General features: G+C 43.5%; 1 protein-coding gene across 1 annotated transcript in view; it reads left to right on the top strand.

Moving 5' to 3' along the window:
* The window catches only part of ATP6V0E1 (ATPase H+ transporting V0 subunit e1), a 380,972-nt gene that overhangs the window by 340,793 nt on the left and 24,617 nt on the right, over positions 1-15,562 (top strand). The window contains exon 3 of the mRNA XM_050793375.1: positions 796-843. Within this exon, the coding sequence (XP_050649332.1) occupies positions 796-843 (48 nt within the window). The remainder of the gene's footprint in view (positions 1-795; positions 844-15,562) is intronic.

The following is a 15,562-nucleotide window of genomic DNA, read 5'->3' as shown; positions in this document are numbered from 1 at the left end:
AAGTGGAAAATCCTGGTCTTAAGTGGAAAATCCTGTTTATAGCATGAAGGAGAAGGAGGAAAATTTGAATCTGCCAGCAATTAAGCCAGGAGAACCAGCTGAATTTTGTTGCTGACAGTGGGAATAGGAAGGAAGAAATACACATGGGGAGAGATGCTTTAAAGTATAAATCCACAGTATTTGGTGACTGTGGAGGTGCAGAGGAGGCATGAGCAAAAGATGATGGATTTGAGGGTGGGTCGGATGGGTGAAAATGGCAGAGCTGCTTCTGAGGAGTAGGAGATTTAGAAGGGGAACTTTTAGAAAGAGAGATGGGAAGAGAATAGCATGAACTGAGGTTTAGAAATGTTGAAATTCTGCTGATGAGAGATCAAAGTGTAACTTTTTCAGACATGAATGGAGATGGGGAGAGCTCATTGCTCGAGAGTCATATTTTTAGAAGTACAGTGTTAATTTCATTACAGAGAATACTACCAAATAGGGTAATTACTTAGGTGTTAAAACTAATTGTCACTGCGGCATTTCCTGTTCAGTTTCAGATAAATTTTGATTGGACATCTACATGATGGCATTAACACATCTGTCTTTAAATACAAATGTTTAGTTACATAAACTTTTCCCAGGTGCACCCTGGGCACACTGCAGTTTGCTGGATATTTGAGCAGATACAGATCCATTTTCTTGGTGTGCAATCCATGCCAGTTTGATAATCTGGAAAGGGGACTTAAACCATTCTGTGATGTTGGCATAGTTTGCTAGTTATTTAATGACATTTGCTTTTCTTTTTTCCCCTAGAGTTATCATTACCATGTTGGTGACCTGTTCGGTTTGCTGCTATCTCTTGTAAGTAATTTTTTCTTAAAATAATAAGTAACTATTCTTGGTATTTGTAATGTGTGTGATTTACACATTTGTTTTATTGGAGCTCATCCCTCATGTAATATCTAGAAATAGTGTCCTAAAATTGAAAATATCACACTTTTCATGTGCTCAGTATATTTATGTAGAGTTGTACAAATAACTCTATTCTTCTGGGAATACAGTTGCAGTTTAATTGGCACAAATATAAAGCTTATAAATAGCTGGAAATTATGATTATACTACTTTATATTTTACTATGGTGAAGTATTTATTTATTTATTTATCTTTTGAGACAAGGTCCCGCTCTGTCATCCAGGCTGGAGTGCAGTGGCGTGATCTCAGCTCACTGCAACCTCAGCCTCCTGGGTTCAAGCGAGTCTCATGCCTCAGCTACCTGAATGGCTGGGGTTACAGGCACGCGCCACCACGCCTGGCTAATTTTTGTATTTTTAGTGGAGACAGGGTTTTGCCATGTTGGCCAGGCTGGTTTCAAACTCCTGACCTCAAGTGATCTGCCCGCCTTGGCCTCCCAAAGTGCTGGGATTACGGCGTGAGCCACCGTGCCCGGTGTACTATTGTGAAGTATTTAGATCTACTTATTTCACTGAAATATCTCACTAATGGAGCTAATAAAGCCATTCGTTACTGTGACTTTTGTTTATCTGATGGACAGAAATAGAGGTAGAATTATAACCAAGTAGACTAAGGATAATTTTTTAACAATTCGTTGTAAGTTGTGTGGGGAAAAGAAATAAAGATCAGACTGTCACTGTGTCTATATAGAAAGAAGTAGACATAAGAGACTCCATTTTGTTCTGTATTTGAGATGCTGTTAATCTGTGACCCTACCCCCAACCTTGTCCTTGCAAGAGACATGTGCTGTGATGACTCAAGGTTTAAAGGATTTTGGGCTGTGCGGGGGTGTGCTTTGTTAAACAAGTGCCTGAAGGCAGCTTGCTGGTTAAAAGTCATCACCATTCTCTTAATCTCAAGTACCCAGGGACACGTACACTGCCAAAGGTCGCAGGGACCTCTGCCTAGGAAAGCTAGGTATTGTCCAAGGTTTCTCCCCATGTGATAGTCTGAAATATGGCCTCGTGGGATGGGAAAGACCTGATCGTCCCCCAGCCTGATACCCGTGAAGGGTCTGTGCTGAGGAGGACCAGTACAAGAGGAAAGAAGGCCCCTTGGCGGTTGTTGGCAGTTGAGATAGAGAAAAGCATCTGTCTCCTGCCCGTCCCTGGGCAATGGAACATCTCGGTGTAAAACCCAATTGTATGTTCTGTTTACTGAGAAAGGAGAAAACCGCCTTAGGGCGGAAGGTGGGACTTGCTAGTTCAATGCTGCTCTTTATGCACTATAAAGGTTTATGAAAATGTTTGCATATGCGTATCAAGGAACAGCACTTTTCCTTAAACTTATTCATGTCACAGAGATCTTTATTCATATGTCTTACTGCTGACCTTCTCCCTACGATGATCCTATTACCCTGCCACTTCCCTTTTTCTGAGATGGTAAAGATAATTATCAATAAATACTAAGGAAACTCAGAGACCGGTGCCAGCGTGGGTCCTCTGTATGCTGAGCGCCGGTTCCCTGGGCCCACTTTTTCTTTCTCTATACTTTGTCTCTGTGTCTCATTTCTTTTCTCACGTCTCTCATTCCACCTAACGAGAAACGCCCACAGGTGTGGAGGGGCAGGCCACCCCTTCATCTGTATCAAAATATATGTATTGATCACATACCATAAAAATAGTCTTAGGGATTTCTTTCAATTTAGGTTTTTGAGACAGGGTCTTGCTCTGTTACCCAGGCTGGACTGGCTCAATCATAGCTCACTGCAGCCTCAAACTCTGAGGCTCAAGCGATCCTCCTGCCTCTGCCTCCCAAGTAGTTGGGACTATAGTCATGTGCCACCATGCTCAGCTAACTTTTTTATTTTTGTAGAGATGGGGTCATATTGTGTTACCCAGGCTGGTGTTGAACTCCTGGCCTCAGCAATCCTTCCATCTTAGCCTCCCAAAGTGCTGGAACTACAGGCATGAGTCACTACACCCAGCCAGGATTTCTTTCTAGAGTTTAGAACTAGTGGTTCTCTTTTTTTGAAGAGAGCTTTCTGGCTTCCTGAGACTTCAGTGGCATGGAAAGTGTTGGTGTTCCCCGAAGCGTTGTTTAGTGCCCATGTGAGGTAGGAAGCAACAGTTCTGACCCATCCTATAGATGAAAGACCATGACTCTTTTTTTTTCCAGAAATATTTTAATAAAAATTGCCCATTTCCAAGAAACACCCACTGCATGCCCATCAATAAAAGAGAACCATAACAAAATAGAAAATTTACCATATAGCTGTGATTTAAAGAGAAAATGCAGACACCAGCACATCAGCAAAGTCCAGTATTAAAGTCACATTCCTGCCAGGCGCGGTGGCTCGCGCCTGTAATCCTAGCAGTTTGGGAGGCCGAGGCGGGTGGATCACCAGGTCAGGATATAGAGACCAGCCTGGCCAACATGGTGAAAACCCTTCTCTGCTGAAAATACAAAAAAAATTTGGCTGGGTGTGGCGGCGCACGCCTTTAGTCCCAGCTGCTTGGGGGGCTGAGGCAGGAGAGTCGCTTGAACTCTGGAGGCAGAGGTTGCAGTGAGCCAAGATCGTACCACTGCACTCCAGCCTGGGCGACAGACTCTGTCTCCAAAAAAAAACCATACATACGTACATAAAGTCACATTCCTTCTTTTTTTTTTTTTTTTTGAGACAGAGTCTTGATCTGTCACCCAGGCTGGAGTGCAGTGGAGCAATCTCAGCTCACTACAACCTCTGCCTCCCAGGTTCAAGTGATTCTTCTGCCTCAGCCTCTCGAGTAGCTGAGATTACAGGCACCCGTCACCACGCCTGGCTAATTTGTTTTGTATTTTTTATAGAGACGGGGTTTCACCGTGTTGGCCAGGCTGCTCTCGAACTGACCTCAGGTGATTCTCCCGCCTCAGCTTCCCAAAGTGCTGGGATTACAGGCATGAGCCACCACGCCCGGCCCACATTCCTTCTTAGGGGCTATGATTAGGAATCTGATTAGATATCAGAGTAAAAATAAAAATACAAATGCTGAACTATTTAGGTCAAAGAACCTCTATAAAAGCATCTTCTATAGAAGATGGAATGTCTTCAAAGGCATTCCAATTTGTGACTCAATTTTAGAATAAGGCAAACAGAAGACATACAAGGTGATGAAAGAGGGATTCTACAATTTTCACATACTCTGAACCTAATAAAACAAATCTAGATTCTTAAAAAATTATTTTTCTTTAAACAATTGCCAAGACTGAAATCAAAGATAAATAGAAGGCACAACAGTTTTGCTCTGGTTGTTATCTGGGTTTGGGGAATATTTTTGTTTTCCTTTTTTTTTTTTTTTTTTTTTTTTTTTTTTTTTTTTTGAGATGGAGTCTCGCTCTGTCGCCCAGGCTGGAGTGCAGTGGCCGGATCTCAGCTCACTGCAAGCTCCGCCTCCCGGGTTCACGCCATTCTCCTGCCTCAGCCTCCCGAGTAGCTGGGACTACAGGCGCCCGCCACCTCGCCCGGCTAGTTTTTTGTATTTCTTAATAGAGACGGGGTTTCACCGTGTTAGCCAGGATGGTTTCGATCTCCTGACCTCGTGATCCGCCCGTCTCGGCCTCCCAAAGTGCTGGGATTACAGGCTTGAGCCACCGCGCCCGGCCTTGTTTTCCATTTTTTTACAAATAAATATTAAACATGAAAAAACTCTATTTCAAATAAACTAACAGTTGAAGAAAAGCCTATCAGTTGCATTCTAGACATTTAAAACCTATATCACAATTTAAATTTCAATGGTAAAAAACAGTAGGTTTTAGAATTGTTTTGTGATCCTCTATCAAAAGAAAAATTCTATTCTTTTAATTCAGTTTTTAAACATACCAGTGAGAATCAAAATTGTCACCTTTTCCAATGACAAGTTCTCCACACCAGAAGGTAGTCATGACTCTCAAAGAAGAAACAATTTGGGTTTTTCCTGCCTTCAAAATGTTATCAAATCCTGTATTTCTCATATACTCTTGAAACATGTAGAAAATAAGAAATATTCCAATGAATGAAATATACCAAATGTCAGTAATACACAAGACACATTCCTTTGGGGAAATGGCCGTTAAAAAAAAAAAAATCCAGTCTGTATATGCAAAGTAAGCAAGGAAATTCAGTCTTTTTTTTTTTTTTTTTTCTTCTTTAAAAATCTGTTACTCCTAAAATGTAATTCCACAAAATTGGAAGTGAAAAACTAAAGGTCAGGGACCAGGTGCAGTGGCTCATGCCTGTAATCCCAGCACTTTGGGAGGTTGAGGTGGGCGGATCACCTGAGATCAGGAGTTAGAGACCAGCCTGGCCAACATGGTGAAACCCTGTCTCTACTGAAAATAGAAAAAAATTAGCTAGGCGTGGTGGCAGGCGCCTATAATCCCAGCTATTCCGAAGGCTGAGGCAGGAGAATCGCTTGAACCCTGGAGGTGGAGGTTGCAGTGAGCTGAGATCGCACCATTGCACTCCAGCCTCGGGGACAAGAATGAGACAGTGGCTCACGCCTGTAATCCCAGCACTTTGGGAGGCCGAGGTGGGTGGATCACGAGGTCAGGAGATCGAGACCATCCTGGCTAACACGGTGAAACCCCATCTTTACTAAAAATACAAACATTAGCCAGGCGTGGTAGCGGGCGCCTGTAGTCCCAGCTACTTGGGGAGGCTGAGGCAGGAGAATGGCAGGAGGCAGAGCTTGCAGTGAACCGAGATCGCGCCTCGCACTCCAGCCTGGGCGACAGACTAAGACTCCGCCTCAAAAAAAAAAAAAGAGTAAATGAGGGCAAATAAATGTATCATCAAGAACTTATTTTAGTACGGTGACTGACCATCAGCCTATCCTACTGAATCACCTATGGAAATCAGAATAAGGGAGCTCCATATCAATCTAGGTGTCAAGGATTGGTCTGTCATTGAAAAGGCCTTTGTTTTCATTGCTTTGAAGATCTCTGCGATGTGGGCAGCAAGGTCAGTGGTGGTACCTTATCAAAAGGAAAATGGGGACTGGGCGTGATGGCTCACGCCTGTAATTACCCAGCCTTTTGGGAGGCCGAGGCGGGCAGATCACGAGGTCAGGAGTTCAAGACTCCTGGCCACTGTGGTGAAACCCTATCTCTACTAAAAGTACAACATTAGCCCCGTGTGGTCGTGGGCACCTGTAATCCCAGCTACTAAGGAGGCTAAGGCAGGAGTATCACTTGAACCTGGGAGGCAGAGGTTGCAGTGAGCCGAGATTGTGCCACTGCACTCCAGCCTGGGCAACAAGTCTCCATCTAGGGAGAAAAAAAAGACGGGGGTAGTGGGGAGAATGATTGCACAGAGAAATGACTTGAGATTTTTTTTTTTTGAGACACATTCTCGCTCTGTTGCCCAGGCTGGAGTGCAGTGACGTGATCTCGGCTGCCTTCCGGGTTCACGTCATTCTCCTGCCTCAGCCTCCTGAGTAGGTGGCGCCCGCCACCACTCCCAGCTAATTTTTTGTGTTTTTCAGTAGAGACGGGGTTTCACCATGTTAGCCAGGATGGTCTCAATCTCCTGACCTCGTGATCCACCTGCCTCGGCCTCCCAAAGTGCTGGGATTACAGGCGTGAGCCACCGCGTCCGGCCAGAATGACTTGAGATTTAAACCAAAAAAGGACCAAAATATTTTGTGACTTCCTGGTTCTCCGTGGTCTTTGAAATATGGTTAATTTTCATGATATTCTCTTTAAAACAAAAGAAAACCCTTTCCCGTCAGTCTCATGTCTTGTATTTCCACTTTTTTTTTTTTCTTTCTGGACACAACATCTTGCTCTGTTACCCAGGCTGGAGTGCAGTGGCACTACCATAGTTCACTGCAGCCTCAAACTTCTGAGTAGCTGGGACTACAGGCACACACCACCGCACCTAGCTACTTTTTAAAATTTTTAGTAGAGACGAGATCCTGTTGTATTGCCCAGGCTAGTCTTGAACTCCTGAGCTCAAGCAGTCCTCTCACCTCAGCCTTCCAAAGTGCTAGGATTACAGACGTGAGCCAGCACGCCCAGTCATATTTCCACTTTCAAGTATAAAATGAATAATTGGATTTGAGCCCTTGCCTCTTGCTGTGTAGACATTAGTCCATTTTTTCCTTTGTTCCCAAGTTCTGGTGACTCCTCTACTGACAGTGGATCAGCAGTGTTAGTGGTGTATTAATAAAGGTCGTACACAGTGTTCCAACAGTAAATGCTTCTGGAGGCCATTTTATTGGGAAATCAGCTGGATAGTATTGACTTTATGAAATCATTTTTCTTTTGTTTCTTTGAAATCTAAACATCCTTTTTAGCATGATATCTGAGTGAAAAATGTGGACGGAATTCAAACCCCAAATATTTTACATACTTTATTCCACAAAGGAGTGAGATTCTATTAAAAAACAAAATTGAAATTCAAAGGAAACTTCACTGTTTGGCACTGGTACATTTTCTTGAAAATGCCCCTTTTCAAGTAAGGCACACCCAAAGAGCCTTCGGCTTTCCTAAACAAAGTCATGTTTTGAAATGCATTCATGGACTTTTAAATTGCCTTCTGTTTGTTGCAGTTTTTTCTGTTGCCAGTTTGTTCTAGTTTAAAGTTTGATTCCGTGAGGTTCAACTTGTTTGAGCTCTGTATAAATTAGGTTCTCTGCCGGTAGAACCCAGTTTCTGTTAATAGTTCAGCGGAGGAAAATCTGAATGTTACATCTGGTACCCTCTTTAAGGCACAAGAAGATCACTTTTGTCTCTTAAACATACAATCTTGTTAAGTTACTATACTCTATTTCTGGTCTTAGGTTAATTTTTAATGTCGAATTATGTTGTTGTTTTCTCAGAGTCACCAAGCTCACATGAAATTAGAAATGTATTGCGAAGACACAGTTGTTTCTTGGAAAACATGCTATGTCTTAGCACTTGACTAACTGTAAATCTTACTGGCATCATGATATAGGAATATAAATACTAAGAATCAGGAGACCTAGTTTCTTTTAGGCAAAAGGATACTTGGCACATTTATGTTGTAGGGTGGTTTTGTGAGTTTTAAGTAAGATGCTGTGTGTGAAAACTTACAGTAAAGCACAACAAAAATTAAAGTAATATTATCAGTGAATTTTTTTTTTGTTTTTTGTTTTTGTTTTTGGTTTTTTTTGAGACAGAGTCTTACTCTGTCGACCAGGCTGGAGTGCAGTGGTGAGATCTCAGCTCACTGCAGCCTCCACGTCCCAGATTCAAGTGATTCTCCTACCTCAGCCTCCTGAGTAGGTGGGACTACAGGTGTGCGCCACCATGCCTGGCTGTTTTTCATATTGTTAGTAAAGATGGGGTTTCACCATGTTGGCCAGGCTGGTCTCAAACTCCTGACCTCAAGTGATCCACCCACCTTGGCCTCCCAAAGTGCTGGGAATACAGGCGTGAGCCACCAACCCCAGCCAAACAGTGATTTTTAAAATAATTAATTTTAATTCAAAGGACTGTGTTGCTTGTAAGCACAGTTTGCTTACAGGGCTGGTATAGTGAATATTTTACTTAGCCTTATTAGAATTCATGCAGTCAACGTATATTTATTTAGCATTAGTAGGCACTGGATCTGGACACTACTAAAAATACAAAATTAGCTGGGTGTGGTGGTACAGTGTAGCAGTGAATAAACAAAGCAGACAACCTCCCTGTCCTCTTTAATGAAGAGAAGCAGATAAAACAAATCAAGAGCCAAAGAGGCCCAATTACTCCCCTCATTGTCCTTCATTCACTTCCCAAACAGGTTCCCCCATCCACTCATTTCCACAAATACTTACTCAGTTATGACCTCAGAAGATTCCCCCTTACCCATTCATTAGCCCCCTGTTGCTGTCCATCACACAGGGACCTGCATAGCCCACAGAACCTCAGCCTTACATGTCTAGGAATTTGCAAATCCAGAGCTGAGCCTCACCTCCCTCACTGGCCTTTCTGGGTCCTGGCTCTAGAGCTAGTTTGAGCACAGGGTATAATCACCTCTCAGGGGCCTGGGTGCACTGCTTTGGTTTCCAACCAAGTAGCCACACGTGGTGGCTCACGCCTGTAATCAGAGCACTTTGGCTTATCGGTTTCAGGGCTGCTCTTTACTTTAACATCTATTTCCTTTTTAAACTTTCTGGTGTTGAGCTTTTTTTTTTTTTTTTTTTTTGAGACGGAGTTTCAGTCTTGTTGCCCAGGCTGGAGTGCAATGGCTCGATTTCGGCTCACTGCAACCTCCGCCTCCCGGTTTCAAGCGATTCTCTTGCCTCAGCCTCCCGAGTAACTGGGATTACAGGCATGTGCCACCACACCTGGCTTATTTTGTGTTTTTACTAGAGACAAGGTTTCTCCATGTTGGTCAGACTAGTCTCAAACTCCTGACCTCAGGTGATCCGCCTGCCTCGGCCTCCCAAAGGTGTTGAGCTTTTTAAACATACTATTTTCTCTCTACAAAAGTGGAAAGATGAGGATAATGACCCTTCATTTGCTTACCACCCACCTTCAAAAATGATCAGCTCATGGCGAGTCTTGTTTTATCCCCACACTTTTCCTCTCCACCCCAGATTATTCTGAAACAAATCCCAGACATATCAGTTCATCTGTAAACATTTCAATATGTGTCTCTAAATTTTAAAAGTACAACCACAATACCATTATGCACAAAAAACTTAATTTCTTTATATCATCAAATATCCTCTCATATTTAAATTTCTGTAATTGTCTCATTATTTTACAGCTTGCTGGAATCAAGGTCCACATAAAGACCACACATAGCGATTGGTGGATATCTCTCAAATATCTCTTTATAGGTTTCTTCTCCGTATCTTTCTCTTTTTTCTTGGAAATTTTAATAGAAAAACTAGGTTGTTTGCCCTTTAATGTTGCAGTCTGGTCTTTGTTAATTGCCTCGTCATGGTGGTAACACATGCTTCTGTATTTTCTGTGAATTGGTAGCCATAGCTAAAGGCTGATCAGATTTAGCTTCAGTTTTTTGACCAGTCTCCTTCATAAGTGGTATTGAGTACTTCCAAGAGGGGTACATAATGTCTGATTTTTTTTTTTTTTTTTGTATTATTGGCCATCATTTATGATATTCTGTTTCTGTAACTTCTTATTCACTAATTAGCTAGACTATATCCAAAACAGAAGCCAAGTCTGGTGGCTCAAGTCTGTAATCTCAGCACTTTGGAAGGCTGAGGCAGGAGAATTGCTTGAGGCCAGGAGTATGAGACCAGCCTGGGCAACATGGTGAAACCCTGTGTCTGAGGAGGAATCAACCATAGGGGAATTGGAGGCAGGGCTTTCTGCAAATGCAAAGGCACTGAGGGGTAAAGAGCTTGGGATAGCCGGGGACAGGGGTATCACACCTGTAGTCCCAGCTACTTGGGAAGCTAAAGCAGAAGGATCGCTTGGGCTCAGGAGTTTGAGACCAGCCTGGGCAGCACAGCAAGGCCCTGTCCCTTTTTTCTTTTTTTTAAAGCAGCTTGGAATGTTCTGGCAGGGTAGTGTTGAGCTTAATAGTGAGGTGGGGAGTGGTAGGTTCAGAGTTTATGTAAGACCCCGGCCAGGTGGGATTTTATGGGCTGTGCAGGTCCTTGTGTGATTGACAGCAGTAGGGGTCCGAAGGACGAGTGAGGGGGAATCTTCCAAGGTCATAACTGAATAGGTATTTGTGGGAACAAGTGGGTGGGGGAAACTGTTTGGGAAGTGAATGAAGTGGTTATGAGGGGAGTGATTGGGCCTCTCTGGCTCTTGATTTTTTTTTACTGTCTGCCTCTCCTCGTTAAAGAGGACAGGGAGGTTGTCTGAGTCGTTAATTCATTGCTACACATCTAGTGCCCAGATCCAGTGCCTGCTGATGCTAAATAAGGAGTTTAGGTTTCATGTTAAGTGAATAGGAGATGTTTTAAGATTTTTAATGAAGGAGTGATTTGAATGGGATGATCACTCTGGCTGCTCTGTGGAGAACAGACTGTTTGCAGGGAGAATGGAAGCAGGAACACCTGTCAGGAAGTGACTGTATGCATGCCAGTGAGAGATCACCATTTTTTGGTCTGAGGTGAAGGGAGGCACACAGATTTGAGAGCAAATTTGGGGGGTAGAATTTATTGGTTGTACTGATGGATTAGATGTAGGAAGAATCAGAGATGGCTCCCAGTTCTAGGTTGGGCCATTTACTAAGATGATCCTGACTTGGGACAGGATGAATTTGAAGAGAGATTCAACTGGTACATGCTAATTTGGACTGAGATGGCTGTAAGATGCCCAAAAGTTGTCAAACAGGAACTTAGCTATAAGCAGAGATATTTGAGGCCATGAGAACACACAGAATTACCTAAGGCAGTGGTTCTTTGCTGGGGTTGCTGTTGGCATCCAGGGATAGAGGCCAGGGATGCTGCTGAACATCCTGTACTGCACGGGACAGCCTCACTTTCCCCCATTGAAGAATTGTGCAGCCCAAAATTTCAATAGTGCTGAGGTTGAGAAACCCAGACCTAAGGGAAGGGGTGGAAGAGAAAAGAAAAGATCTGACCAAACCTGGGGAATGCCAACATTTTGATGTTGTGTAGATGAGGAAGAGTCAGAAAAGGGCAAGCTTGAGCCTCCTTTGGTGAATAAGGGTGGTGACTGGGAAAGCATGAAGGGATCAGGGTGGTAATCAGCAAGTTTGCACTTCATTTGCCTAAGGATGTGCGGTTGCACTTCTTTAGAGTCAGCTTTTCACAAGGATGGGTGAAAATTGTTAGGAGGCAGCACAAGGGGAGCAGAAGATGTTACTAACCCCAGTCACCAAAGCCTGAGATATCGGGTGTGTAAAAATAAGCAGCCTTCTCTGCTTGAGAGAGCCTGGTGAGAAGGGATGGGAAGCTGGGTTTCAGTTAAGCTAGAGGGAAAGTGCTGGAAGAGAAGGAGATACATAAACAAGTAGCAGATCATTGAGCAAGATTTACAAAGAACACAGTGGAAGGATTTGGAAGAAAGGGGAAGATTTGGAAGAAAAGGAAGTGATGCACCGTTGTTGCATCAAATGGTGAGATGAGCACAGAGCAGTCTGGGGATGGGATCATAATAGATGGTCAGGAGGCTTCAAATGCTGGTAAAAATTGAGGTAAGGAAAGATATGAGACCTATTGAACTTAGTTTGTATATTCCATTATTAGGCGAGAACTGGAACCTGAAGGCTTTCCACAATAGCTTGGCAGGGGAGAGGATTTTGGCAGTTAGGCATGACTGCTTCTTAAGGCTGTAGGCACTAAAATGGTACAGGTCATGCCTTGTTTTTATTTTTCTGTTTTCTTTTGCTTTTTTCCCCCCAGTATAGACATCCAGTTGTTGCTGCACCAGCTTTTGAAAATCCTTTCTCCGGCCGGGCGCGGTGGCTCAAGCCTGTAATCCCAGCACTTTGGGAGGCCGAGACGGGTGGATCACGAGGTCAGGAGATCGAGACCATCCTGGCTAACACGGTGAAACCCCGTCTCTACTAAAAATACAAAAAAAAACTAGCCGGGCGAGGTGGCGGGCGCCTGTAGTCCCAGCTACTCCGGAGGCTGAGGCAGGAGAATGGCGTAAACCCGGGAGGTGGAGCTTGCAGTGAGCTGAGATCTGGCCGCTGCACTCCAGCCCGGGCTACAGAGCAAGACTCCGTCTCAAAAAAAAAAAAAAAAAAAGAAAATCCTTTCTCCGTGAAACTGCTTTGGCATTTTCATCCAAAATTAGTGACACTGTCTCATGAGTCTGGCTCTGGATTATCTCTTCTGTTCATTGATCTCTGGCCTTATGATAATATACTGTCTTGAGTATTGCAGATTTATGTTAAAATTAGAAAGTGTGAGTCCTCCATCTTTGTGCTTCACGATTGTTTTGGTTATTCTAAAATAGCCACATATATTTTAAAATCAACTAGTCAGTTTCTACCAAAAAACAAACAAACAAAAACCTGTTGGGATTTTAATTGGGCTTGTGTTGAATATATCAATTTGAAGAGGACTGACATCTTAATGATATTGAGTTTCTAATCTCACTGGTGTCTCCATGTCCAGCCTCATGGGATCTCTCCATTTATTTAGGTTTTCTTTTGTTTCTCTCAAAAATGTTTTGTGGTTTTTGGTGCAGAGATCTCACATGTCTCTTGAGTTTTTGGGGTTTTCATTTTCAACAGAGCAGGATGGTCTCGATCTCCTGGGCTCAAATGATCTGCCTGCCTTGGCCTCCCAAAGTGCTAGCATTACCGGCGTGAGCCACTGTTCCTAGTATGTCTCTTGTTATTTTAATGTATCAAATATTTTAATGTATTTCCCCCCGTCCCCCCCCCCAGACGGAATCTTGCTCTGTCGCCTAGGATGGAGTGCGGTGGTGCCATCTCGGCTCACTGCAAGCGCTACCTCCCGGGTTCACGCCATTCTCTTGCCTCAGCCTCCCCAGTAGCTGGGACTGCAGGCGCCCGCCACCTCGCCCGGCTAATTTTTTTTTTTTTTTTTTTTTGAGACGGAGTCTCGCCCTGTCGCCCAGGCTGGAGTGCAGCGGCTTGATCCCGGCTCACTGCAAGCTCCGCCTCCCGGGTTCTCGCCATTCTCCTGCCTCAGCCTCCCGAGTAGCTGGGACTACAGGCGCCCGCCACCACGCCCGACTAAGTTTTTGTGTTTTTAGTAGAGTTGGGGTTTCACCGTGTTAGCCAGGATGGTCTTGATCTCCTGACCTCGTGATCCGCCCGCCTCGGCCTCCCAAAGTGCTGGGATTACAGGCGTGAGCCACCGCGCCCGGCCATTTTAATGTAATTTTTGATGCTCTTTTAATGAAGTAGTTAGTAATTTATCAATTTTATTAATCTTTTCAAATAATCAAATTTTTATCTTGGTTACTTTCCTATATTTTTTTGTCCTTCTATTTCATTGACATCTGCACGTTATTATTTCCTTCCTTCTTACTTTGGATTTAATTTTGTCTTTTCTAGTGTAAACATTTATTTAATACAGTAAAATTCCCTCTAAGCACTGCTCAGCGATATCCCACAAATTTTGATAAGGTATATTTTCATTTTACTCCGTTTGAAATATTTTCTAATTTCTCTTGTAATTTCTTGGACCAATTGGTTATTCAGAATTGTGGTGTTTAATTTCTAAATATCTGGTGCTGTTCTAGATGTCTTCTTATTGTTAATTGATTTCTCATTTAATTCCATGTGGTCAGAAGACATACTTTCTAAGATTTCAATCTTTTGAGATTGGGACTTCTTTTATGCATATGGACTATCTTGACAACCATTTGTGTAAAGTTGAAAAGAATCTATATTCTGAAGTTGTTGGTTGTAGTATTCTGTATCAGGTCAAGATGGTTCAAATTTTCTATGTCTTTTTTTTTTTTTTGTCTACTACTTTTAATTATGAAAAGAGGGATACTAAAAATTACCAGCTATGATTGTGGATTTTCTTGTTTCTCCCTTTCTTTCCTCTTGAGTTCTGATTGATTTATCCTTAATTCAAGATACAACCCTTTAGGATCCTAGTTGTTGGAGGAGGTGAAGATTTTATTAAACTCTACTCTGGGCCGGGCGCGATGGCTCACGCCTGTAATCCCAGCACTTTGGAAGGGCTGGGGCGGGTGGATCACGAGATCAGGAGATAGAGACCATCCTGGCTAACACGGTGAAACCCTGTCTCTACTAAAAACACAAAAACAAAATTAGCCGGGTGTGGTGGTGGACACCTGTAGTCCCAGCTATTCGGGAGGCTGAGGCAGGAGAATGGTGTGAACCCGGTAGGTGGAGTTTGCAGTGAGCCGAGATCATGCCACTGCACTCCATCCTGGGCGACAGAGCAAAACTCAGTCTCAAAAACAGAACAAAACGAAACACTCTTCTCTGGATGGGCCCTGGGTTTTGTCTGCTGTTTCCTGTGCCCTGTGAGATCTGTAAACAAAAGCTCAAGTCCATCTTGTTTGTTACATACACCCAAGGTGTAGAAAGCAACCTGTAGTCACCTTCCTCTCTGAGTACTTGCCTTCAGTTGGGTTTTGGGGGTTTTTTTGGCCTGAGAATTGCTTGAATTTCTTTTTTTCTTTTTTTTTGAGACGGAGTCTCACGCTGTTGCCCAGGCTGGAGTGCAGTGGCGCGATCTCGGCTCACTGCAAGCTCCGCCTCCCGGGTTCCCGCCATTCTCCTGCCTCAGCCTCCTGAGTAGCTGGGACTACAGGCGCCCGCCACCGCGCCCGGCTAATTTTTTTGTATTTTTAGTAGAGACGGGGTTTCACTGTGGTCTCGATCTCCTGACCTTGTGATCCGCCCGCCTCGGCCTCCCAAAGTGCTGGGATTACAGGCTTGAGCCACCGCGCCCGGCCAAATTTCTTATGAATACATTTGAGATGTTTGTTTGTAGGGGACGGAAAGGGAAATCTAGGCACCTGGCCCAGCGTATTACTTGCTATATGGAAAAGTTTATTTTTCTTAGTCTGACTTTATGTTTTCCTTTATAGTCTGGCAGATAAGAGGAATTTTTAGACTTTGAGCTGGAAGGTCTGGTATAGAATATAAGTATGGAGAGAAAAAAGGAAAGGTATTTCACATTTGGAATTGGCAAAAATAGGGTATATTCCTTTGGTAGTGAAATAGCCATAGGCTGGCATTAGGTTAATG

Source organism: Macaca thibetana, chromosome 6, assembly GCF_024542745.1.
Source record: "Macaca thibetana thibetana isolate TM-01 chromosome 6, ASM2454274v1, whole genome shotgun sequence".
NCBI lineage: Eukaryota > Metazoa > Chordata > Mammalia > Primates > Cercopithecidae > Macaca > Macaca thibetana.
Note: the sequence above shows the minus strand (reverse complement) of the source record. Positions and strands in the feature narration are given on the sequence as shown.